Below are 24,118 nucleotides of genomic sequence, written 5' to 3'. Positions count from 1 at the left end.
TCCATGTTGCAGCAAATGTTGAGAAATCATTCTTTTTGATGGCTGAGTAATATTCCATTGTATATATGGACCACATCTTCTTAATCCAGTCATCTGTTGAAGGGCATCTCGGCTCCTTCCACAATTTAGCTATTGTGGACAATGCTGCTATGAACATTGGGGTGCATATGGCCCTCCTCTTCACTACGTCTGTATCTTTGGGGTAAATACCCAGTAGTGCAATTGCTGGGTCATAGGGTAGCTCAATTTTAGAGGAGGGAGTCACTTCTGACACCCCTTTCACGGGGCTCCTCATCCCAACTGCTTACAAGCTCTGCCCCTTCCTCTTCTCCTTCCCCACGGTCCCTGCCTAATTCTCCCTGCAAGACAGCCCCAGCCTCCTAAATTGTGTCCCTGAATCCTCTCCTCTCCCCCAGCAACCCATCATTCACCTAACAGCCAGAGTGAACCTCCTAGCACACAAATCAGATCACATCCCTCCTTGACTTAAAATCCTCCAATTACTTTCCATTGCCTTAAATTAAAATCGTCAAGTTTTCCATTAAGAAGCAGTGGCCTGTTCTGCCTGGCTGTGTAGCACCTCTCTGAGTACATGTGTGCCCACACACCTGCATCATTCCCTGTGCTTCGGATACACTGGCCTTCTTCAGTTCCCAGAGCACCGTAAGCCCCCGTCCTACCTCAGGACCTTTGCACAAGCTCTTTCTCTAACAGGAATGCCCCTTCTCCTATTCTTGGCCTCCCCGGTTTCTTCTCCTGTTATTGATCTCCACTGAAGCATCTCCTGCCCAGAAGACCTTCCACCCTCACCCCAACTTGCATCTCATTAGGCCTCCCTGCTCTTCTCTCTCGGCATCTTGCTCTTCCCATGCACTTACACGTGCTCTCCCAGCCTGAGACCCTGAGACACTCCCCACCTCCCCTCACTCCCTCCAGCAGGGAGTTCGGATACTATCTAATGATGAAAGCATTAGAAATGGCTGTGGAATAAGAGAGTGAGCTCCCTGGACAGGAGGTGTTTGGAGGATTGGAACAAAAGTCAGATCTCCTCTTGTCAGAGGATTCTGAGGGTTCCTGACCTGAATGCCTTGGCCTCTCAAAGGTCCATTCCACATCTCATTACACTTTCTTCTGTGGAAATACATTAACTTGAATTTCTTTGTCTTCTAAAGGGGTATATTAACACCAAATGCTGTAGAGACCCAAAATCTCAGTAGCATGATGGTATAAAGACTAATTTTTTACCTTCATCGTGTCTGATGGGCTCAGGCAACAACAAGGAGGCTGTGTTCTTTGCTCCCACAAAATGGACGACCACACAGTCTCCACAGGGGAGACAAGAGAGTGTGCATGCTGACTGCATGAGTCAGAGCTCTCCAGAGAACGAGAACCAATAGGATGGATGGATGGATGGATGGATGGATGGATGGATGGAGAGAGTGACCATTATAAGGAATTGGCTCACGTGATTGTAGAGGCTACAATCCCAGAATCTGCGGTTGGCAAGCTGGAAACCCCAGAAAGCTAATGTTGTGAGTTCTCGTCTGAAAACCAGCAGGCCTGAGACCCGGGAAGAGATGATGTTTCAGTTCAAGTCCTAAGGCAGGAAAAGACCCGTGTCCCATCTGGAAGGCAATCAGGTAGAAGGAGCCCAAAACACTAAGATTACTCAGACTACTAAATACGAATGCTAGCAATAGTACACTCATACTAAGACTACTCGGCCTTTTTGTTCTACTCAGATCTTCAACTGATTGAATGAGGCCTGTGGACATTGAGAAGGGCAATCTGCTTTAGTCTGTCAACTGATTCAAATGTTCATTTCCTCCAGAAACATTCTCGCAGACACGCCCAAAAGAATGCCTGACCAACTATCTGGGCATCCCACAGCCCGCTCTTGTGATAAAATTACCCATCACAGTGATGTGGGGGTCGTGTGGTCAGGCATGTTCATCCCTCTGGTCAGAATGAGTCACATGACCCCACCCTGGCTCCAAGAGAGGCTGGGAAATTAGCTTCATGAGTGCTTAGAAATTGGAAAATGAACGAGCCTCTGGGAACACATAGCATGGCACTCTCTTGCTTGCCTGGGTCAAGGCTGTGTGCTCTTCTCCACCAAGAGCTTGTCCAGGAGATTCTAGATCCAGCCTTGGACATCTGTATGAATTTTTGCAAATTCTGAGTCACTAGCGTAGAATTGTATAAAACAATACATTCTTTTCTTTTCCCTAAACCTACCAAGGGAATAGGCAGTAAAAATACTTTCCTTTTGCAAATCCCTTGAGCAGAGGTGTTTCTGTCATCTTTGGGAATAGACTTGGCAGGGCACAGGGGGTACACAGGCTGGCCAGCCTGACCAAGGCCACCCCAGGCACAGACACCAGCCAGGGAGGGAGAGTTGGCAGCCATGCTCCCTGCTGACTCCTAGTTGGCCCTAGACCCTGGGTTCTCCACCCCAGCACTGACCCCGTGCTTCCAACTGCTGCCTCCACTGTGTGCCACACTCGTGGCACCCGAGGGCACCCCAGGACAGTGACGTCACAACCCTTGGGCACTGAGCTCAGCTCTGACTTCCTGCTCCCTCTACCACAGTCTCATTGTGGGTTAGTTTTCCCAAAGCTAGAAGGGTTTATTGGCTGGAGGATGCAAAACAAAGCCCTGGAGCTCAGAGGATGCCCAGCCAACCCCGCCCCTGCACGGGCTCCTCCTGCAAACAAGAAGGCCTCATCACACAGGGGCTCCATGGGAGTGAGACATGGGTCTGTCTGCTGCATCTACCCCTGCAGGACCCAGTCCCAGGCACATAGGAAGGACTCTACTGAGAGAGAGCAATCAGGCTCTGCAGGCACCAAGGGCTCTCCACGGGGGTCCGCGGACAGGTTTCAGGTGCCTCTTCTTCCCACCCCACATCTGACACTTGGCCTCCCTGCCAAGCCACAAGCTCCCGGTTATCAGGCCACTGGACCTGTCCTGCTTGCCAGCATATTCCCACTGTATCCTGGCACATAGTAGGTGCTCAATAAACAATCATCAAGGGAGCACTACCCATTAATAGTTCACTTGCTGAAAACTAGTTATCAAGTCCCTTCTTTGTGCCAGGATTTGTATTAGGTGCTGAGGATCCAAAAGAGATCTACAGATATGGTCTCTGTCTGCAGCTTACAAAGGTGATTGTTTATACCGAAGAACAGAGCTTAATAACTAAACTGTAAAAAATGGTTGCAGCAACACCAAACAGCATAAGTCAATTGAAAAAGTAAATTGCCCACGAATCTGCAGGTAATTAACAAGTTTATTGCCATCCCCAAAAGGAAGCAAGGAAGAGGGAATATGACAATGACAGGAAAATTGAATCAGAGTATGGCTACAGAAACAGGAAATTTTGGACACATGCAAGGCTGGCTGGTCCGGAGACACTTCTGCAGGCCAGACCTGTCCCAGCGCTCCAAACGTTCATGTCAGGATGAAAAGCTCCTAAGACGGTGTCTTCCTAGCTCCACAGCCGCCAGATGTCAGCAGATGTGTGCAAAGAGCTCCGAGTGGCAGGCTCTGGCAGAGGGGGACACAGGAGGCAGGGAGCACCACCCCCAAGCACCTTCTTGCAGGACATGCTGAAGCAGCCCCACCCTGTGAGGGCCGGCTGAAGATATCGGGTCCAGGAGATGTCGAGAAGTCGCCTGTCCCCTACATGGTCAGGAGATATGGGGCACACCCTTCACCTTTGTTCCTGTCCCACTCACCAACTTCATAGTGTGACCCTGGTCTCAGGAATGAGACCAGATCAGTAGAGTTTGTCAAACAGGTGCCACACCTCCTGGGGGGCTCCCAGGCCCCACCAGAAGCGCCTGACTTTATGAGAACAATGTGAGAACAGGCTGCAGCTACAGAGATGTGTCTAAGTGCCCGGCCTGGGGTCTCTGCAGATTGTCCTAATTCCCAAGCAGGCTCCCGAGCCTGGGTTTACCCTTGGAGGCTCAGTCCAACCCACTGATGTGTGGGTAGGTTCATTGAGCTTTTGACAGAGTCCTTTCACCAAGAGCATCATTTGAAAAATGGCAAATGTCCAGGTCGGCATGTGTTCCATTAGTGCATTTCTAACGTAAGGAAATGAACGTGAACTTGACAACAATTCGAGAAATTTAATTTCTGTTGCTGTGAAGCACCAGAATCCTGCGTGAGAGGCTGCTGATGGTTTTATGAGTGTCTCATCGAGTTCAAGTCAGTGTGAGAAACAGTAAGGAAAAGCTGTAATAGGAACTAAAACCCAATTCTCCAGAGACTGAAATGTTATGGCCGCCTGCTTTTCGGGAAGGGTGTTAGCCTACGACTGGTGGGCACATTAATCCCCTGCGGCCTCTCTGCAGGCTCCCAGGAACAGGGAGAGCATGGGTGCCGGGAGGAGCTGAGGTCTGGAATTTGCAACACCAGTCTGGAAAACCAAGGTGTTTTACTGCTGTGGTTGGAAGGGTCTAGAGAGAGAGGCAGGTATCTCCCAGGAGACTGCTGTCTGCCAGACTTGGCCTCAAGCCCACCTGCTGTGTGCCCGGCACCGTTCTAGGCACCAGAGCCCCACATGGCCTTAGGTTGCCCTGCCGGACATGCAACTTGGTAGTACTCCGGGGTCTGTCTCGTGCTAGCCCAGCCTCGCTAATGTCCACAAGAGTTTCAGTGTGACCCGTGCCTCTCCGTCCCAGGGGGAAACAAGGGGAAGCCCATGGATATCAGAAGGCCTGGCTCATAGGGAGACAGATATTCCAAGCTGTGAGGACCCCACAACTCCCTTGCCCGCCTCTCATCCCATACCGGGCAGCACTCCAGTGCCAATTCTTACAGCTGGGGCCTCATCTCTGTGGGCACCGCTGCCCGGCTGTGCCAGACAAGCTCCTGCTGGACCCCTGCAGCCCACAGCCCAGCCCTCCCTGCCTGTCCCACAAGCTCTGGCACAGGGCAGACCTTGTCGTGTGGCCCCCCACAAACCTCAACAGCCTTCCCAAAGAGCAGCCCATGGGACCACAGATGGTGAGACACTGGGAGCAGCAGAGCCACAGCCAGCAGCCAGAAGGACCCGTCAGTGGTCCCAGGGCAGCTTCCGCCCTGGAGAGCTGCACGTGCCTCCTTCACTCCCCCTCACGGCATTCTCGGCCCCAAGGAACGGAGCGCAGGTGTGAGGAGGACTGAGTCTCCGGCTCTGCACATGTGCCCGCGCGGGGGTGGAAAGTGTGGTCACGGGACACGTGCCAGGGCCGTCCGCACACGCTGCAGGCCGCCTGGCCCTCCCCTCTTGCCCTGCATAGTGTGAGCACGGGAGAACCACGGAGACCCCGTCCCCCGAGCTCCGGAGAGAAGGGCGGGTCGGGGGCAGCCGCACCAACCTCAACCAGCTTTCGGTTCTACTGGCCCCTCACTGTCTTCCCGATATGGCTCCGCTTACCTTCCCTTCATCACCGTGCACCATGGTGAGCCTGCCGGGTGGGACTGGGAAGGGGCAGAGGGAAGAGAAGACCATCTCTGCGTCTCTGTAGCAGTCATAGGGTGTCAGTGCACCCAACACACCCTTTCTGTAGGGACATTTATCCCCACCTCCAGCCACCTGGCACCTGGCCCTGGGGTAGCCGCAGGGCCCAGGCCTCGAGCGTGGGTTAGTCCTGTGACTGCATGGCCCTCCCTCCCCCGGCCCCAGGGCTGGCTTCACAGGAGAACACAGTAGGCACGTCTGACAGTCAGAGTTCTCTCCTATGCTTGTTTCCTGGACTCTCAGGAAAGATTCGGTCCCTTTCTCTCCAGTCCTATGCACAGGGACAGTGTGGGTGTGGGGCCACCCCCAGGCATCTTGCAGTCAAGTAGAGCGTGCGTTGTGGAGGGCCCCAGACATCTACGGCCTCCTCCACCCCCATTAGATTTCCCGCTTATGAGAACTAAGACCACCCTCCTTTTTTTTTTCTTAAGATGGTGCAGCATTTCTGAGAGAGTCTGTTGCTTAAGCCTGAAAAGGTCCTGACAAATTCAGCAGGACGGCATCTTTCAATCTTCAACAAATATCTGTCTAAGTGTCCCCTTGTGTTAAAACTTCAAGATCCCAGAAACCCTCTCTGAGGTCATCTCTGGGGGCTGAGAGAGTGAGGGTCTCAGGATAGACGAATAGGATGGGGGTTAGAGGGCACCATGGTAAGTAATGTGGGAGCAGAACGGGGGGCTGGGCAGTCAGGGACTGTTTTGAGTTCTGTGGGTGATGGGAGCTGTGGGTGGCTTTTGAGCAGGGCTGTAACATAACTTATGCTCATGGGAATGGGGTGGGCAGTCTGGAGAGGTGAGCAAGAGGCGGTTGGCGGTTGGCGTCTGGGGTGGAGAGCAAGAATTCTGGGGGTATCCTGAGGGAAGCCCCTGTGGGCTTGGCAGCTGTTGGTGCTGCCACTTGAGTCGTCCCTGGTGCCATTGTGGGCAATCGGGCAAAGAGCAGAGGCAGATGTCTCCAGGGGCCAAGGGAAGAGGCAGCCAGGCAGCGCCTGGCCGCACTGAAGGGGGTCTCAGAACCATGTCCTCAGAGTCCCAGAGCCCAAAACAAGATGGGTCCCCAGAGCCCTCCTCACCTGATCTCTCATTTTACTGATGTCTGAACCAAGGCCAAGTGGCAGGAAGGGACCTGCCAAAGGCCACTTGGCACGTCACCAGCAGAGCCAGGCCTGGAGGTCAGATGTCCAGAGCCCTGGTCCAGAATCTGCCCCGCTCACTCCAGCCTCATGATGCGGTCTCATTTTTCACTCGGGGAAATGACCATGGGAGGTCACTTAGCAGGGAAGGGGGCCTGCCTGGGGAAGGTGTGTTGAACAGTAAATAATTGGGAGTAAGGGCAGAAGGAGAGCTTTGGTTGCCATAAATCTGTTCAGAATTTTTTAAACCAGTCAGGGAATATTGACATGCATTAAATCCAATAAAGCATTCGTTTAATTAAACTTTAAGTGATCCAAATATTTGCTGTTGGGTTCATATTTGTGTAGCTGACAGGAGCAGAATTATGATGGTTCTGTCAGTATTCACGCATTCTAATTTTGCATGAGCCTTTCCTATGCAAAGTGCACATCTTCAGTCATACGAATGATCGAATGATCGGGAAGCACTGAGGAAGCAGGCTGGAACCGGCTGTCCCAGTAGCCCTCCCACTTGGGTTTTTGCTTCTTTCTTTGTTGGCTTGTAGCCCTGTGCTAAACTGTTTGAAATACACGACCTTGGGCCCACATGGAGGAAACTACATTGCACATAGGCCTTACATTCCAAATGAGACCCCAGCCAACCAGAATACCTCACCTCCCCATCCTCCGCCCACCACACACCACACACCCCCGCACTCTCCCCTTCCATCTACGCAGACACCCCCCCCATCTTTTCAGGCAGTGGTTGTCAGGCCTCAGAGTACCCTGAGATGCTTGCTAAGACCAGGATGCCCACCCTGATACCACAGTCTTATCAGCCTGGGGTGGAGGGGCAAGAATCTGCGTTTCTATCAGTTGCCCCTGAGATGGAGATGTGATGCCGGTGGTGGGGGACCACACCTTGAGAACAGGCACTCTGTAGCCCAGGGATGTCCCGCCTTCTCCAGGGGCTGCTGCCTGAGGGTTCAGTGGCTCTTTGCCTTGCTGTTGGACTAGAGTTCCAACACACAGAGAAAATGTCGTTTTCTTTTGTGACCCGCCTGACTTCTTCGCAAGCCCCACCCACCGGCGCTGGGAGGACAATGCACCTGAATGTTCAGGCCATTGTAAAGCTTCGTCTGAGCAGGTCATTCTAACAAGTCTGAATTAAGTAATGCTCTGAGAAAAATGCTTCCTGCCTCCAGTCCCCCCCCACCACCAGCCCCACATGCCGGGCATCCCCAGCTGCTCCCCACACTGGCTTCTGAGTGTGGACGGAAGCACACAGCCGCCTTCTGCCACCTTCGGACCCCCTGCAGAATGCCTGTTGCCCTGTCTCAGGTTCTGCTCTTGGTCTGGGCTGTCTCAGTATCTGATGACCCCCCACAGCTTGGCCTCCAGCAGCCCCCACTGACACTACTCACCGCGGGGCATTCCCTTGGGGCCTCGGTGCGGCCGTCCACTGCAGTCCTCAGACCCAGAGGTACACAGCACCTCCCGGCCCTGCCAGTATGTGGCCAGGAACCTCTGGACCTCTCCATGCCACTCGGGAGCCCAGGGGCCTCTGGCTCTGCGCCATGCCTCATGGGCTCCCCCCAGGCGGGAGGGTGGGGGAGGGCTCAGCCCCCTTCTAGAGCCTCCCTTGGTTCCCCTCACCTACATGCCAACAAGCACACCCTTCTCACCGGTTCCCTCAGTCCCACAACGCCCTGGGAAGAGGAGGGGGTCTGCGTCCTATCTCCACAGAGCCTCGTGGCTGGTCCGATGAGGAAGGGGTACCCCCTCTACACTCAGGGACAACTCTGGGCTCTGAGTCCCCAGAGCCAGCAGAGCACGGAAGGAGCCAGACCCGTGTAGCCCATCCCTCTCCCTCCCTCTCTCTGTCCCCTCTGATCTCCAAAGCCTGGGGCTTGCTATGGAGGATGGGTGCCTGCTCTCTCCTGCCCTGACCAATAAGCCTCAGGACTCAGAGGTGGGAGGGCAGCAAGCAGGATGTGCTTTAAGAGGGAACCTGAAATGCATCACTTTAATGTTTGTAAAATATTACGCCAGGTGCTTCTGCATCAGTCACTTGGTGCTTATCTTTCCCCCTGCGGCTCCTTCACAGGGAGTCACATTTTTCCTCTGCGTGAGTGTCCTCTCTCCACCGCCCTGTTGGCTCCTTTCCTTCCTGATTTCCATTTTCTCCATTTTTCATCCATCCATCCAACAAGCACTGATTAAGCGCCTCGTGTGTATCTTGCTCATCTTCGTGAGCCCAGGGCCGGGCCGCTGACTGTCTGTGGCAGGGAAAGGGCTTTGTGGCTCAGGGTCTGACCTGCCTGCATTCGGTGTCACTTCCCTTACTTCGTAGTGCACTACATCCCCTTGGGTTTGCATTCCCGCCCCTCCCCCACCCACCGCCTTCTCCTCCCCACACACGCTGGCAAGAGGGTGTGAGCACAGGCATGCCGCCTGGTCACATCTTCAACGGGTCCCATGAGTCACAGAGGTCAGTTCCCACCTCTGTGCCTTGCTGCACCCCTGGCTGGGCCCCCAAAGTCCCAAAAGAGTAGTAAGAATGAGGAGGGCTCCCAGCATTTTTGCTGGCCTCCCAGATAAGCACAGACCCTCAGAGCCAGCCAGCCTGCCTCCCTCAGCTCCCGCCACCTGCCACCTCCTGCGGCTGCCCCAAGGGCTCTGAGCTGTAGATCTGGGGGAGGAGTAAGGAGGAGGCAGTCCTGTCAGTGGGCTGGGGACTCTCCCTCCAAGCCTGATCCCGTGTCGGTATAGGAACAGCCTGAGTCCAATTAATTTTCTCATAAATCCTGAAAATTTCTGAAAGCCTGTGATTGCAAGCAAATATTTTAGACCCTTCCCATTTGCCTAAAGAATGATCAGTCTTAATGCCAGTTAGCAAGTATAAAATGGCAAAGATTAATAATTTGTACAGCCTGAAGCACACTTCAAAAAAATGAAAGGCTACAGTGCATGGTTGCTGAACAGAAACCCAAATCCAAGTTCAAAGAATCCTCAGACAGAAACAAACCTTCAAAGGTCAGCCGGTTCATTCCCCAGACTTCAGACAGTGCAACCTTTAAATTGCCCCCAGATGGATGAGAAACCTGTCAGCTCAGCCGGCAGACCTTGACTGCACTAAGCAAGGCCCAGACTTCATGAGGCCCAAGAGCACAGAGCAGGGCGTCCGCCGCACATCTGGCCCCCGGTCCCCGTGTGACAGCCCACAGTCTTGGCTCAACTCATAAATCCATAGCCCAGATGGTTTCCCTACACTTGCTATGGCTCCTAACTTCTCTGACTCACAGAGCCCTTTGAACACTTCCAGTAAGTCATGGCCTGTCCCCCAGGAAGGACGTCCATTGTACGTTTAGGCAGCACGCCTTAGCGGTTTCCAGGGAGCCTGCAAGCCTCCGGGCTCCTGCCCTGCCATAAACAGCTGCGGCCATTTACCTGTGAGTGGGTACTCCCCATGCTGGCTGTGCAGCTGATGACTTTCTCCTTTTCCCCTGCAGAGGTGGTTCAGCTCAGCCTCGCCCCTGAGGAGAGGGTCAGTGTGGCCACGGTGACCGTGGGGCTGAGCACCGTGCTGACCTGCGCTATCCGTGGAGAGCTGCGGCCACCCATCATCTGGAAGCGCAATGGGCTTGCCCTCAACTTCATGGCCTTGGAAGACATCAATGTAAGTGGCTCGGCTCTGACCCTGAACGCAGACCTGCCCCAGGGAAGTAACCAGCACATCGCCCATGGCAGTGGCAGGGCAAGAGGGTTTCATTTTAACATCCCACGTTTGATGCCTTTCAAGGCTGTTGTCTGAGAGCTGGAAGTACCAGAAAACCCAAGTCCCACCGTGTGCAGAGAATAGACTGGATGTCAGCTGCAAGTCTGCCAGCCAGACCCACAATAGGGAAAGGACGCGCTGACCAGGCAGGCAGGGTAGGCAGGGCGGGAGGCCTCCGTGCATGCTGCAGCAGCGAAGGCCGAATAGCAGGCATGGGAATGGGAGGTCAGGGACTCAGACTGCTTGATGGAGCCCAGCATGAAGGAGGACCACAAGCCCAGAGAAAACTGGCTAGACAGGGGCAGTAGAGCAGGGAGGGCGTCTGGCTACAAGAGCCGGGGGAGACTGCGGATCCCACAGCTGGGGAGGATGCAGACAGAGGGCGAGAGGGAACAGGGGTTCCCTGTGGAGGGCAGAGGTGAACCTCCAGGCTGGGTTGGTGGGAGGCCAGCAACCAGGTGAGAAGGGAAAGGGATCAGGCCAGGGTGGCCTTCCCTGGGGAACTTGTTGGCTGGATGTGGGAACGTGGATTCGATGAGGTGAGTGGAAGAGAGCAGCTGAGCACATGCAGCCTAACATGACCAGCAGAGCTACTTCTGTGGTGGGAGGGCCCGTGCAGCCTGGGCTGGGCTCCTAGTGTCACCCCAAACCAGCCTCAAGACTTTGAGCAACAGCTTAGGCCACCAATGCTAGCTATCAGATAGGGAATATTAGCAGTCCCTCCCTTCCATTGGGCTTGAAGAATAAAGGGAATCATTCAAGTATAGGTATTGACCCAGGTTTGGCCCAAGGAGTGAGGTGGCCTCCCAGTTCACTGAGAAGACAGAGTGGCATCCCTGATGCAGGGCACTGCCAGGACAGCAGACAGGTCGTAGCCACAGTGATGGGCATCTCAGTTTCAGGCAGAAGAGGGGGCAGTCCTGGTGTCCTTGGCTTAGGACTGGCAAGCTGGCCCTGAATGGGCTGCTTGGCCCTAAGAAGAAAGACCTGCGGGATGTGTGGTCAGCTCCCACGAACATCTGTAGGGTGGTGAGGGAGGGACGAGGGCAGCAGGAGCCAGTCTGGGCTGTGTGACCCCATGAGTTCAACAAGCACACAGGGCCAGGGTGCTCCCCCGAAAGAAACCAGTTCAGACTGCTGAGATGGAGCACCATGACAGCCATCACAGCAGGCCCGAAATGGAGTGAGCCATCACAGGAGACAGTGAGCTCCCCATTCCTAGAGTCATGCAAGCTCAGGCAGGACCATGGTCAGCAATGCTACTAGCCACACGAGGGCAGCTAAAGCCCATGACCTTGAAGATTCCTTCCAACTGCGAGACTGCTTTGTGGGGAGAGAGCCCAGCATAAAATTCTGTAGAAACCATCAAGTCAGGACTCTGCTACTCCCTAGGCCCTTTGCAGCACCCTGGAGATCATGGGGGAAGCAGATGGGAAGAGGCAGGCCAATGTGGGGATGCTATCTTGGCCACACCCAGGCAAGGAGTCCCCTTCTCCCACCCCTGTCACGTGGGACAGGATTATTTCTTTGTGGTTTCCCCACGGTAGCCTGAATTCTACCCGTCTCCGAATGTCAGTGCCAGCACAACCCTGGTGGGTGCTTGATGGACAGATGCTAAATGGGCAGAGTCCTTTGTCTTCTGGGCCTGAGATGCCCAGGGCTTGTCTGGGATCTTAGCAAGGAGAGGTAGTGTCCTGTTTGCAAAGATGGGGGGTGGGGGTTGTTGGGATGCACAGATTTGTGTGTGCAAAACCTCCTGGGGTGGGGCATCAGCTTTAAACTGTGTTTGACCAGTGGTGATTCATTCAAAGCTAGGACAGGTCCGCCCGTGTCTGTCTGAACATCCATGTGCATTACTTGGTGCTCTATTTAAAGACACCAGAAATAAAGGCGGAGGCAGAACTCCTCTTAATGCACTTGCCATCGGTTAATTAAATTACTTTGAGTGTTTTCCCCCTCCCTCGAACATGCTTCCAGCATCAACTCAATTGCATTTCTACTTTTCACAGTGAGGTTAGCAATTTGGGTTAATTGTGGGTACAACTGGAGATTAATGGCCTCTTATTACCTCCCTGGAAACACTTGCTGCTTGTGGTCAAGTCAGCAGCCTGCAAACAAGCAGGGCCCTGTGCTGCCCAGAAACCCCCACGTGAGGGCGCAGGGCAACACCAGCCCCCCAGGGATGCTGACCTGATGCATGCAGGTACCCGCCACACACACACACACACACACACACACACACACACACACACACACGGGCACACGGGCACTTGATTTCTCGAAGCCTCAGGATCCTCCTCTGTGACATAGGGATAAATAATAGCTCCTGCCTCATTCAGTGAGGACTGAACGAGAAGACACATGGGATAGTCTAAGCATACAGGGTCCCAGCCTAACTAGTAGCGCTCTCCTTACCATTACTACTATTACTACCATCATTATTATTACTGCTGCTGCCGCCAAACAGCATTCTGGGCACCTTGCAGCCTGAGTCCCCCACAAGCAGCCAGCAGCAGCCCCAAGAGGCTCCCCACGCAGGCACGTCATCCTGGGACGCACTGACCAGCCGCCTCCAGCAAATGTGGAGCAGCCCTGGGGAAGCTAATGAACTTCTGTGAGCCTATGGGAGAATGGGAATGCTAATATCCTCCTTACGTGGGCGTTTTCAGACTGGACGTGTAAAGCGCCCAGTCCCGTGCCCGGGACACAGCAGGTGTTCGTGAGTGGCAGCCCCACTCTGGGGACAGTGACCACAGCAGCCCTAGGAGGAAATCAGGCAAGAGACGAGGAGGGCATGGTGGGGTGTGGGGGGGTGGCCCTGATGGAGTGAAGATGGGGGATTGATGAGTTCTAGAGCCCCTCAGCATGCAGCATGCCCACCCCCACCCCACCCCCACCGCAGCCCCAGACGGAACGCCATTGCGCGCCGTCATTAGCGCCCGGCACAGAACACCGCACCTACAAAACCCCAAGGCAGGCAGATGAGAGAGTGCCGAGAGGTGTGGGCCTCCTTTTTTTGTCATTTATACGAGACATCTTGATTGGCAACAAAATATTAATCACTTTTTCACTACTCTCTTAATGAGAAGCTTTCATGGGCAACAAAATGTTAATTTGTCTTGTCTTATCTGTTAAGAATTCTGTTAATGAATTCAGTCACAGAGCTATTACAGAATGCCATCCTAATGACACATGTAATTAAACTTTTCTGACTTGCAAACATCAAGGATGCCTCAAGCATCAGAATAATATTTGATCAGAAAGTAAATGTACCCCTCTAGCCCAGAACCAAGTGAGAAGGAGCCTCTCGGATTCCCCACTGCGTGGTGTGGCTGTCAGGAGCGCTCATGAGTCATCCGATGTGCACGTGGCTGTCCAGATGGCGTACACGGGGAATCGTCCTCTGGATTCACTAAGTGCCAAGGACTCGCAGGCCCTGAACTGGAGCGTAGAGCAAAGACACGCTCCCCAGCCCCGAGGGGCACCACGTATCCACAAGCACAGAATTACAACACAGTACGGCACGTTCTCTCTTAGAGGAGGGAGCCAGTTCTCGGGGCCAGAGGAAGGCGAAGTTCTGGCTTCAGGGGACAGGGATAAGCTAGAGAGAGGTCTAGAGTGGCAGGGTGGGGCCAGAACCTGACAGGTTTTTGAACATTAACCTAAAGGATCTTGCCCACTCCCTGTGGGCAGTGGGAACCATAGATTTTTAACTGGGGAGTGACATGGTCAGAAGTTTGTCCTGCAAGAGTCCAGAGACCCTTCTAGCCTAAGGTTGCATCTGCAACCAAGGAGAACCCCAAATACAACAGACCCAGAAACCTGCTGAGGTGGGGTGGGGGTCTTCCTCCTCGTTCAAATGGGAGCAGCACCCAGGCTGTGCCCGGCTAAGCGCGGTTCCCTCAGCTCCTTAAGGCTGCCAGGAGGTTTAGGGTGGACCTGGTGTGCCCCCTGAGGGTACCTGAGCCACCCCTTTGCAGGAGGCCCGAGCCTCACTACAGCCCGGGGCCTGGGGGACGGGGCCTCAGCTGCCGCTGGGAAAACAATCCCCCCACTCTGAGGAGAGGACATCTCTGGGAGCAAGAGCACAGAGCCCCCAGAGATGGGCGATTCTGCACCTCTAGGCAGGGGGGCCCTGGATTGGGCCTCCTCCTCCTGTTTGTTTGATGAGCAATCACTAGTTTCTATTCAAGCGCACGTTCCCCAGAGCTATCGAGAAAAGACCTGTAATGTACTTCCTGGCCAACCGCTGATGTCTTTGCTAGAGCCGTGGTGGGTCCCAGTGCCTTGAGACCTGGCCCCGCAGCCTCCCACCTCACCCTCAAGGACCCACGGCCCACTGCCCAGGGTGTGTGGACAGCAAAGGGGACGTGGGGGTGGGCACAGGCCCAGGAGCTCCCCTGCCCTGGCCTCGGGCCAGAGCTTCAGCTCCAAGCTGCTGGCCAGGGGCATGCCCGTGCTGGTGCGACTGGGGGCCAGCCCTCGCCCCCAGGCCCTCCCAGTGTGAGCCTCTGGTCCACTCCCTTGGACAACACGTGGTCAAACAGGGGAAGGGCACCCCGTCACTCCCAGAGGCCACACCCAGAGCCTGTCGGGGCCGCTTGTTGTCAGGAAGAACTGTGCCTCCAGAGGCAGTAAGATGCTTGCCACTGCAGGTACCCAAAGCAGATGGGACCACCGAGGTTGACCTTTGAGGACTCTTCAGGCCGTGAGGTCATATATTCCTGTGATAGGACAGGGACCTCTGGGACACGCGACTCCCACAGAGAAGGGAGGAACACCCCTGACCCCACAGGGCCCCTGGCGTTTTCACCTGGGCCACAGAGCCTCAGCCTTCCCCAGCGAGCCGCCCCTGCAGGCCCTGTCTCCTGAGGGCTCAAAGCCAGGCGTTGGGGGCCCATCTCAGAGGCAGATCCACACACCCTCCCCGTACCCTGCCCTCCATACTAAGTATTCTGGGGTTCGAGAGGGAAGGCTGACTCGCTTTCTGCAGAAACGGAATGTGCAAACCCATTCCAGGCGTAAGCCTTCTGCCCAGACCATGCAGCAATTACCCCGGGTGGAGTAAAGTGACGGCCCCAAAGCTAGTCCGAGCGTCCTTCTTCAACAGTATCACCCGCCCTCCCCTCAAAACTGTCTGCCTCCCTGTCCCTATTACCCTCAGGGTAATAGGGGCCTGCCTGTGAGGGGAGCAGAAGCAGGGAGAGGACATCCCCAGAGTCACAGAACAGAGCTGAGCTGATGAATCCTTGCTAGGGTCAACACGGGAGGTCTAACCCATGTCTGGGGTCCAGGTGTCATGCCAGTCCCTTCCCAAGCAGCATGCCATCTACCTCTCGTCACAACTCCATGAAGCAAATGGGGTAGAGTAATTCAGAGGGCCTCAGAACTTGCCAGTGCTGCAGTCGGCCTTGCTCTGGGGCCACAACACCCAGCACCCAGCCTTGCCAAGGCTTCGCTACAGGGCCGGCTGGCCCTGCCTCCCTGCTGTGATGCCCAGGCCCCCGCGGGACGTGCCCAGGCTGGATGTGGCCCCATGGGGACGGGGTTGCAGGGTTTCATGACCCTGCTGGCCTCTGCCCCAGCTAGAGCAGGGGGCGGAAGTCTCTGAGCGCGGCACATGGAACTGCTCGGCCAGGAGAGTCTCAGGGAAAGGAAACATTTTTCTCTTGTATTCATCGTTTTCAAAAGGCGGTCGGGGGGGGGGAGGGGGTGCCTGTAACAAACCCAGTATCTCTCAAATGACTTGAAAGAGCCACTCTTTTCTGTTGGGTTTCTTCCTTCGCCAAATCTCTCTCTTTGGGGCTTTCAGACGTTGGTAGGCGGAGTACGGTGATAAAAGCAGAAAAACAAAACCCATTAGAAGAAAGTATTTGCGGCAGTGTTTGAAAGATGTGTTAAAAGTTTCACTTTTCCCCACGCCTAAACGGTGTAAAACCAGGAACAGATAACTCTAAGGCAGCACATGCTCTCAGCCAGCTCTGCTTTGGAAGTGAGTTATTAAAAAGGCCAGAAGAGAATGATTTAGGAGCTCATGACTCATTTAATTGTTCCTGTCTTTCTCTGAACCAGTCATGAATCCACTGTAGAAAGACGAGAGGCGTTTGATGGGTGTGGAGAGCTGTTTGCGGCGTGCAAGACCTCGGCTGTAGGTCCTGCATTAACATGATCTCATTAAATGCTCTGGTACATTTTGTTTTAAAATCTTGGAAAACACTGTATTTGAAGCACTCACAGGCTTTGGCCAATTCTTTCCGGCTTGTGTCAGAAACCCTGGTTGCCGACGAACGTCCGGCTCTTTTGAGCATTGGGTGAGCTCGAGCCACTAGGAGGATTGGCCAGAGACGGCCCGGCCCAGGATCCAGCAGCCTGCAGAACTCGCTGAGGGCTCTGCCCTGCCAGGTGCCTCTACTGGGCCTTTGCTTTCTCAGTGGTCTCTTCGGGGTCACCGCTCTTCCTTTGTAGTCCTGACTTCAAAGCTTCACTTGTGCTCAGTGACCGCTTCCGGCCCCATGTCCCTCAGGGAGGTTCTGATCTAGCTTCTAGACCGTGGGTGCAGAGCCCCAGCACCTGCCCTGTCTTGGCTCTCCCCACCCCAGCCCCGCTCAAGGGAGCTCACATTCAGCCTGTTGGCAGGCTTTATTCACTGCAGGCAATAGTGCAATAGGCAGCCCCATACACGCCTTTTTGCACACGTGTGTGAGTAGGTCTGTAAGATAACTTCTTAGAAGTGGAATGACTCCATCCGGGGGTGAGCATGATTTCAGTTTGATGGATATCACCAAATCGCCCTCTAAAAAAGCTGTATGGGCAACTAATGAAGCATCAAACTTTACATTGGAATCTGGAGATGTACTGTATGGTGATTAACATAATATAATAAAATAAAATTAAAAAAAAATGATGTGAAGGACTTATGAATAAAGTTTAAAAGAGAAAAAAAAAAAGCTGTATGGGTTTATATTCCATCCAACAGTGTCCAGGCACACCTGGGAGATACTGTGGGTTTGGTTCCAACCACTGCAATAACATGAATATCCAATTAAGCAAACATTGCAATCAAGGGAGGCAAATGAAGCTTTTGGTCTCCAGTACGTATAAAAGCTATGTTTACGCTATCCTGGAGTCTCTTGAGTATGCACTAACATAGGTCTAGAAAAAGTACCTACTTGATTAAAAAATACTTTCTTGCTCGAAAAATGCAAACCATCCTCTGAGCTTTCGATGAGCGGCAGCCACTGATCACATATCATCAGGACAAATATAATAATGAAAAAGTTTGAAATATTACAAGACTTACCAAATGTGACACAGAGACATGAAATGAGCAAATGCTGTTGGGACAGTGGTGCCAGCTGACTTGTTCAACACAGAGCTGCCACAAACCTTCAGTGGGTAAAAAAAAAAAAGAAAAAAAAAAAGCTAAAATCTCTGTAGGACAATAAAACGACGTATGCCTCTCTAAGGGTTTAAAACACTGTATCAGAAGAAAACTCCTGATTGCAGGCCTTCTTGGTCCCTGAAATGAGCCATGGAAGGAAATTTTTTTTTAAGATTTATTTATTTGAGGGGCGCCTGGGTGGCACAGCGGTTAAAGCGTCTGCCTTCGGCTCAGGGCGTGATCCCGGCGTTATGGGATCGAGCCCCACATCTGGCTCCTCCACTATGAGCCTGCTTCTTCCTCTCCCACTCCCCCTGCTTGTGTTCCCTCTCTCTGGCTGTCTCTATCTCTGTCGAATAAATAAATAAAATCTTTAAAAAAAAAAAAGATTTATTTATTTGAGAGAGAGAGCACAAGCAGAGGGAGCGGCAGGCAGAGGGAAAGGGAGAAGCAGGGTCCCCGCTGAGCAGGGAGCCCAATGCAGGACTAGATCCCAGGACCCCGGGATCGTGACGTGAACCAAAGGCAGATGCTTCACCAACTGAGCCACCCAGGCTCCCTAATCAAGTAGTCCCTGGAATGTTTCAAGGACAGCAAGAATGCCAGTCAGCTGTCTGGGCTGTGAGTGTGGTTCAGGTTAGAGGAGCTGATAAGGCCTTCTCAGACTCGGGATTCATGATTGAGCATCCCCCCGGCAGGGTTGCAGGTTGCCCAGGTGAAGGCGGTGGGTTAGAGGCAGTCTGGAACTTCAGGTGATCGCTGCAGTGCCTTGTGTCACCTGAGCCCCTCCCTGCCCCAGCGGGGCATGCCAAGCTGATCAGCTAAGGATCCGAGGCCTAGAGCTCACCAGAGGGCCCATGAGCTGCCACTCAGCCACATGATACCCTGGGGTCCTGGAGTCAAGAGGTGTCTGTCCTCTGGCCTCCGGGGATGGACGAGCTGAGGGCTCAGAGCCATGACTCTGACATGAGCTTTCTGGTGCAAGTGCCCAGCCACCTGTGGGCACCTGGACATTCAAGTCCACACAGCTGGCTCAGAATCCCCCTGATTAAATTGTGGAGCCAACCACAACGTTAGAGACTTCCCTCACTCTGGCACCAAGCACGAGTTTGGGGAGTACACAAAAGTACCTTCAGGTTAAATAATTTGCCAGAAGGACTCAACTCCCGGAAAGCTCTTAGACTCACATTGATGGTTTCTTACAGGGGATAAGTGTAGATTAAAATCAGCCAAGGGAATACCTAGGATGTTCACCAAGGTCTCTCCATTCTGGACATTCAGAACCACAACCGCTCTCAACAGCGTGCAATCTCTGGAACCTCCACTCAGCTCGCAGACTCCAGGACATGTGCTCTGTGAGGCTTGAACCTCGCCCTGAGCATCCGTACGTTAGCGTCCAGCCAGTGACTCGAGGCTGTCTCCGTGAACTTCCTGGTGCTCTGCAAAGCCTTCAAAGCCCTGTCCTCTCTGCTACCCTAGCTTTCAAATTCCAGGCACCTCAAGGGCCCTGTATTCTGAACTCTTTTTCCGTTGCTATGCTTCTCTGGGTGCTGGTTTTCTATGCTGTGGTCTGGAAAATGCCCTCTAACAGAGAGCTGGAGTGAGTGTGGACCTCGTCTCATGTCTTCCTTTTCTCAAAGATCAGAGACTGTGCCTAAAAACATTGCGTCCCATATTTAATCTATTTTTAGAGTTAGGCTGGTGTAAGTCTGATAGGTGTTTCTCTGTTTTACCCAGAATTTGAACTCCTTTATTCTCTGTACATTATTGCTTGTGTGGAAACATCCGTCTGTATCTTAGATAGGATGTTTGTTTTCCAGCAAAATTCGTATGTTCACACCTAGTCCCCACTGGAAGGGTATCTGGTCGTGGGACTTTGGGGAAGTGATTAGGTCATGGAGGTAGAACCCTCTTGAATGGGATTAGTGCCTTATCAAAAGGGAGAGTCCTGGCCTCTTCAGCCATGTGCAGCTATAGTAAAAAGACAGCTTTCCAAGAACCAGGAAGAGGGCTCTCACCAAACCCCACACCTGCCAACACCTTGGTCTTGGACTTACAGCCTCCAGAACTATGAGAAATCAATTTCTGTGATTTATAAGAAAAAAAAAATCAGCCAAGGTAAGAACCCCAAGGGACAGAATCCAGGGGTTTCCAAATGCAGAGCATCCGTTGTCCTCTCCTGGCGCAGTCACACACGTCTCCCGCTCCCAGCACTGACGTGTAGGAATGGGCACGACGTATTGCGGGCCGACGAGCTCACCCAAGCCTGGTGTACAGAGCTGCTGCTAGAGCTTGAGTATGTCCTGCTCATGGGGGTGACATCCAGCTCCCAGCCCCTGGGGAGACACAAATGGCATTGCGTGGCGAAGAGGCCCATCATAAATGGTATATCTGATAGTCTGGTAGCCACAGCCCCAGGCAAACAAAGGCCAGACCTCTTGCTGGATAGCATTACTTCTTCGCTACCCTTCCCTTCAGGGCTCCCCGAGAGCCAGCACGCTCGGCTAACATGCCTCCATTCGTTCAGCAAACGCCAACTGAGCCACGCGTTGGGGACAGTATGGTGGCCTGCAGAGGGATGTGGTGCCTCCTCTTTGGTGCTCACCGTCATGGGGGAGACTGATCCTATAAACCCAAGTCAGCCAGTGATACTCCCTGCGGTCCTGGGGAAGCCGGGAGCCCTCCCCACAGTGACTTCCCTCACATCCGTGGCTCCCTCGCCGGGGCCTGAGAACAAGCAAGAGAACGGCCCGACGTTGGGGGGCTCAAGACGCACATGACCGTCCTCAGCCGCCCCACCCCACCGTAGACGGTCACAGCTATGTAGGGATTGCTTCATGCTGCAGGGACTTCTCAGGAGAACGTTGAGCAGGCACATGCCGAGTGGCAAGTATGTCCTGCAAGGGTCTAGAAGGAACCCCGGTGTGGGTCAGGGTGGTCAGCCGTAGAGCCTTGGGGTGGGGGGTGGGGCGCCAAGGGTGCGCACACGCAGGCTCATATGTGCTGTGTGTCTTCCCGTGGACATTTGCGTGTGCCCCCCGGGGTGCATCCGGTCCTTGCTCGGTCTGGATATCGGACACGTGAGTGCAGACATCTCTGAGGCCAGCCCTCACCGAGCGGCTGCATATGGGTCAGTGTTTGGGTCCATCCTGTTAAAATGTTTGTGCAGTCAGTGCTGGGGATAGTGAATTCTAGGGGCCAGACTCAAACCAGCAGGGGGAAAAGACCCTCTCCTTGACTCTGTCCTCCCCAAAGAGAGCCAGGACAGAGGGCTCCTAAGAACACGGCTTCTGAGAAGGGCAGAGTCAGAAAAACTGGGAATAAATGTGTCTAAACTGGGTCTAACTTGTATCATTGACAGTATCATTAACCTAAACTCTGAAATCACCCTGGAGTCCTTGTGTTTAACATTCAGTCACTAAATAGTCCGCGTTGATGGCTCATTTTCATATGACTTAGACCCAAGTCACGTGTATCACTATGACAACATGCCCCATCTCACCTCTGCTTAAATATTGTTTAATACTTAAGTCTCATTAATTACTTTCTTTATTAAGGGCAGATACTTACAAAATAGCTTCTTAAAAGACAAAAACTATGCCTTTTAGTAAAATTGTCTCTTTCCCAAAGACAGATGTGCATCAGTACAAAGAATGGTCTAATCTGGCATCTGTTTATTTCTGGAAAGAACCTTGATTTTGCTAATACATTTCTATACATCAGAAACCAAAAAAAAAAAAAAAAGCCATCCATAAAAAGACAATTACAGAGATGCAATCAAGCACTGATAGCAGTATTCAGACATCTCAAAGAACATTCAGGAGAGGAAGGATTACAGGTTTAGTTTCATGTAGCTTCTTATAAATCAATTTTTAAAGTAATTTCCTCACAGCCAATGAGGGAAATTTGACTTCAGTAGCCAGTATTCATGTTCCAGAAAACAATATGCATTTTGTTCTATAATTATATGATGCCTATTGTTTTAGCCCAGAGACATTATTTTATTTATTCTACAGTAGGCTTCTCCCCGGGGCCCAAGTCACAGGCTGGTAATGAGTTAGGTGCTCAAAGGCGAACCATAATGTATCCAGCATCTCCTCACGCCCTTGAAGAACTGACGCGCACCCCTCAGCCCCTGACTGATCACCCAGGAGTCGTGCCTCTGCTGCCAGCAGCAATGAGGAAAAACAGACGGAGAGGCTAAATGACTTTGTTAGGGGCTCACCAAAAGTCATCGACCGAGTCTGCGCTGGCCCACGTGGGCTTTTCTGTCTCTGCCTGCTGCTCTGTGTGGAGCCTTCTCTTTGGCCAATGCCAGCGTGCCCTGGCCTGAGGAACGCAGGTGAAGAAGGAGGTGGGGTGGGGAAGCGGGGGCACCATGCTTGCGATCAGTGCTCTGCCTTCCTGCCAGCCACCTCGTTTTGACGCCCTATCCCTGGGTACATTCAGTGGATGGGAAGGCAGGAGGTGGGCGCCTCTGTTGTCAGACCCAAAGAACCAGAACACAGCCCCTGCAGAAATCCTAGCTCAGCATCTTGTGCGATCCGTTCACTACATATCAACTGAGGGCCCACTAGGTGCTAGGCGCTGTGTCAGGCACTGGGGACGCGGCAGTGAGCTCCCTCACATCCTAGTAAGGGGAGACAGATACAAGTGGTGTGCTAAGTGGTAGTAAGTACCAGAAAATGGGAAGTGACAGGTGGGGGTGGGGGTTACAGATAGGGTGGGTAGGTAACATTTGAACAGACTTGAAAGACAAGGTGCAAGCCAGACTGACAGCCTGGAGGAGGGGGCAGGATGCCTGGCATGTAGGCAACAGCCAGGGGCCGCAGCACTGGAGTGAAATGAGCAGGGGAGAGTGGCGGGGGTGGGGATGGTAGGTCATCCCTGCAGACACTCTAGGGCTGTGACTCGGGGTGAGGGGGTGGTGTCTGGCTGCTGCGTAGAGGACAGGGCAGAGGAGTCGAGGTGGAGATCCCCACTGCCCCCCAGATGAGAAGATGGTGCCTTGGCCCACTGGTCACAGTGGAGGGGGTGAGAGAAGGTCAGACTCTGAATATATTGTGAAGGAGGGCTCTGCTCCTAACCAGATGAGGACTGGGCTTCGTTTGATTTTCTGGCTTGGGTTTTTTTCTGAGAATTATACAAGGCAAGTATGTATGAAGCGTCCCAGCACACAGCTAGCTCTCGAAGACTGTGAGCTGGTGTTCTGACCCAGCTGTCACTCTGTGGTGCATCTATGGGAACCCTGGCCTTGGTGCCCTTCTCAGCCTCAGGAGTGTGTGGTCCCCGTGACCACAGGACATCACCAAGGGGGCAGCAACAGCAGGAGACGCTGGCACCCGAGCCTGGATTCCAGGGCCTCCATCGAGGATGGGCTGTGGGCATGAAGGCTCAGGGAGGCAGAAGAGGGAAAGTGCCAGGGGGCCTCCACAGCAGACACCCCCCCCACCAGCAGCTCTGGATTGCCCTTTGGGATGGAGTTCTGCCCTGGAACCAACCAGGTGAGATATCGAGGGGTTCCTGCGGTGGGAACTGCACCCAACTTCCCTGCCCTATTTTCAAGCTGCCACCTCGCCACGGAGCCTCCAAGCAAAATATATTTTCCTCCAGACTTAGGTTTTGACACGCAAATGGCTTAGGCCAGAAATATGTCAGCCCAGAATTGACTAACCATTAACATTTCATAAGCAACTCAGGTATGAACCCTTTATGACTCTGCTATGACACAGGACAAATCAGCTATCTGGTGTTCTATTTTTATTATTGAAGCTTCCACAGAGTGATAGGAATGGGGCCTTTTTTAAGCAGAGCAATGCTTCAGAGAAAACTCGCTGGGCTCTGGCTGCCCTCTGCAATATTTTATTCCATTGGGAATGCTGGTGTGTCTCTTTTCCTGATCATGAAAGCAGGCTGCATGCATCCACGATCCACCTTCCCCATCCTGGGCCCTCCCCCAAGCTTCTCTCTGGGCCCGCACTCCCTCACCGAGCTAATTAGCCAAAAACATCCTTAAAAGACTCAAGATGGTGGCAGTGAGGCCCTCTGGAGTGGGAGCAAGGCAGAGGGTCAGGGAGCTGCTCTGTGGCTGCCCTTGGACAGCTCTTACGACACAGTGACCAGTAGCCTTCCCTCCCTTCTGCCACCAGAGTGCTTCTGTGGAAAAGGGCACAGGGTATGGCAAGAGGGATGGTTTGGTGTCGGCTCCAGGAGGTCAAAAGGAGTTTTGCATGTCCTGTCAATAATAAGAAGAAAAGTGGGGCACCTGGGGGGCTCAGTCAGGTTAAGCATCTGCCTTCGGCTCAGATCATGATCCCAGAATCCTGGGATCAA

General features: G+C 53.3%; 1 protein-coding gene across 1 annotated transcript in view; it reads left to right on the top strand.

Annotated features, from left to right (window-relative positions):
• Window positions 1-24,118, top strand: part of FSTL4 (follistatin like 4) — a 602,689-nt gene that overhangs the window by 538,052 nt on the left and 40,519 nt on the right. Inside the window, exon 11 of the mRNA XM_019799110.2 lies at window positions 10,139-10,305. Coding sequence (XP_019654669.1) covers window positions 10,139-10,305 — 167 coding nt within the window. The remainder of the gene's footprint in view (window positions 1-10,138; window positions 10,306-24,118) is intronic.

The sequence above is a fragment of the Ailuropoda melanoleuca genome, chromosome 3 (genome assembly GCF_002007445.2).
Source record: "Ailuropoda melanoleuca isolate Jingjing chromosome 3, ASM200744v2, whole genome shotgun sequence".
Taxonomy (NCBI): domain Eukaryota; kingdom Metazoa; phylum Chordata; class Mammalia; order Carnivora; family Ursidae; genus Ailuropoda; species Ailuropoda melanoleuca.
This window is presented reverse-complemented; position numbering and strand designations above follow the sequence as displayed.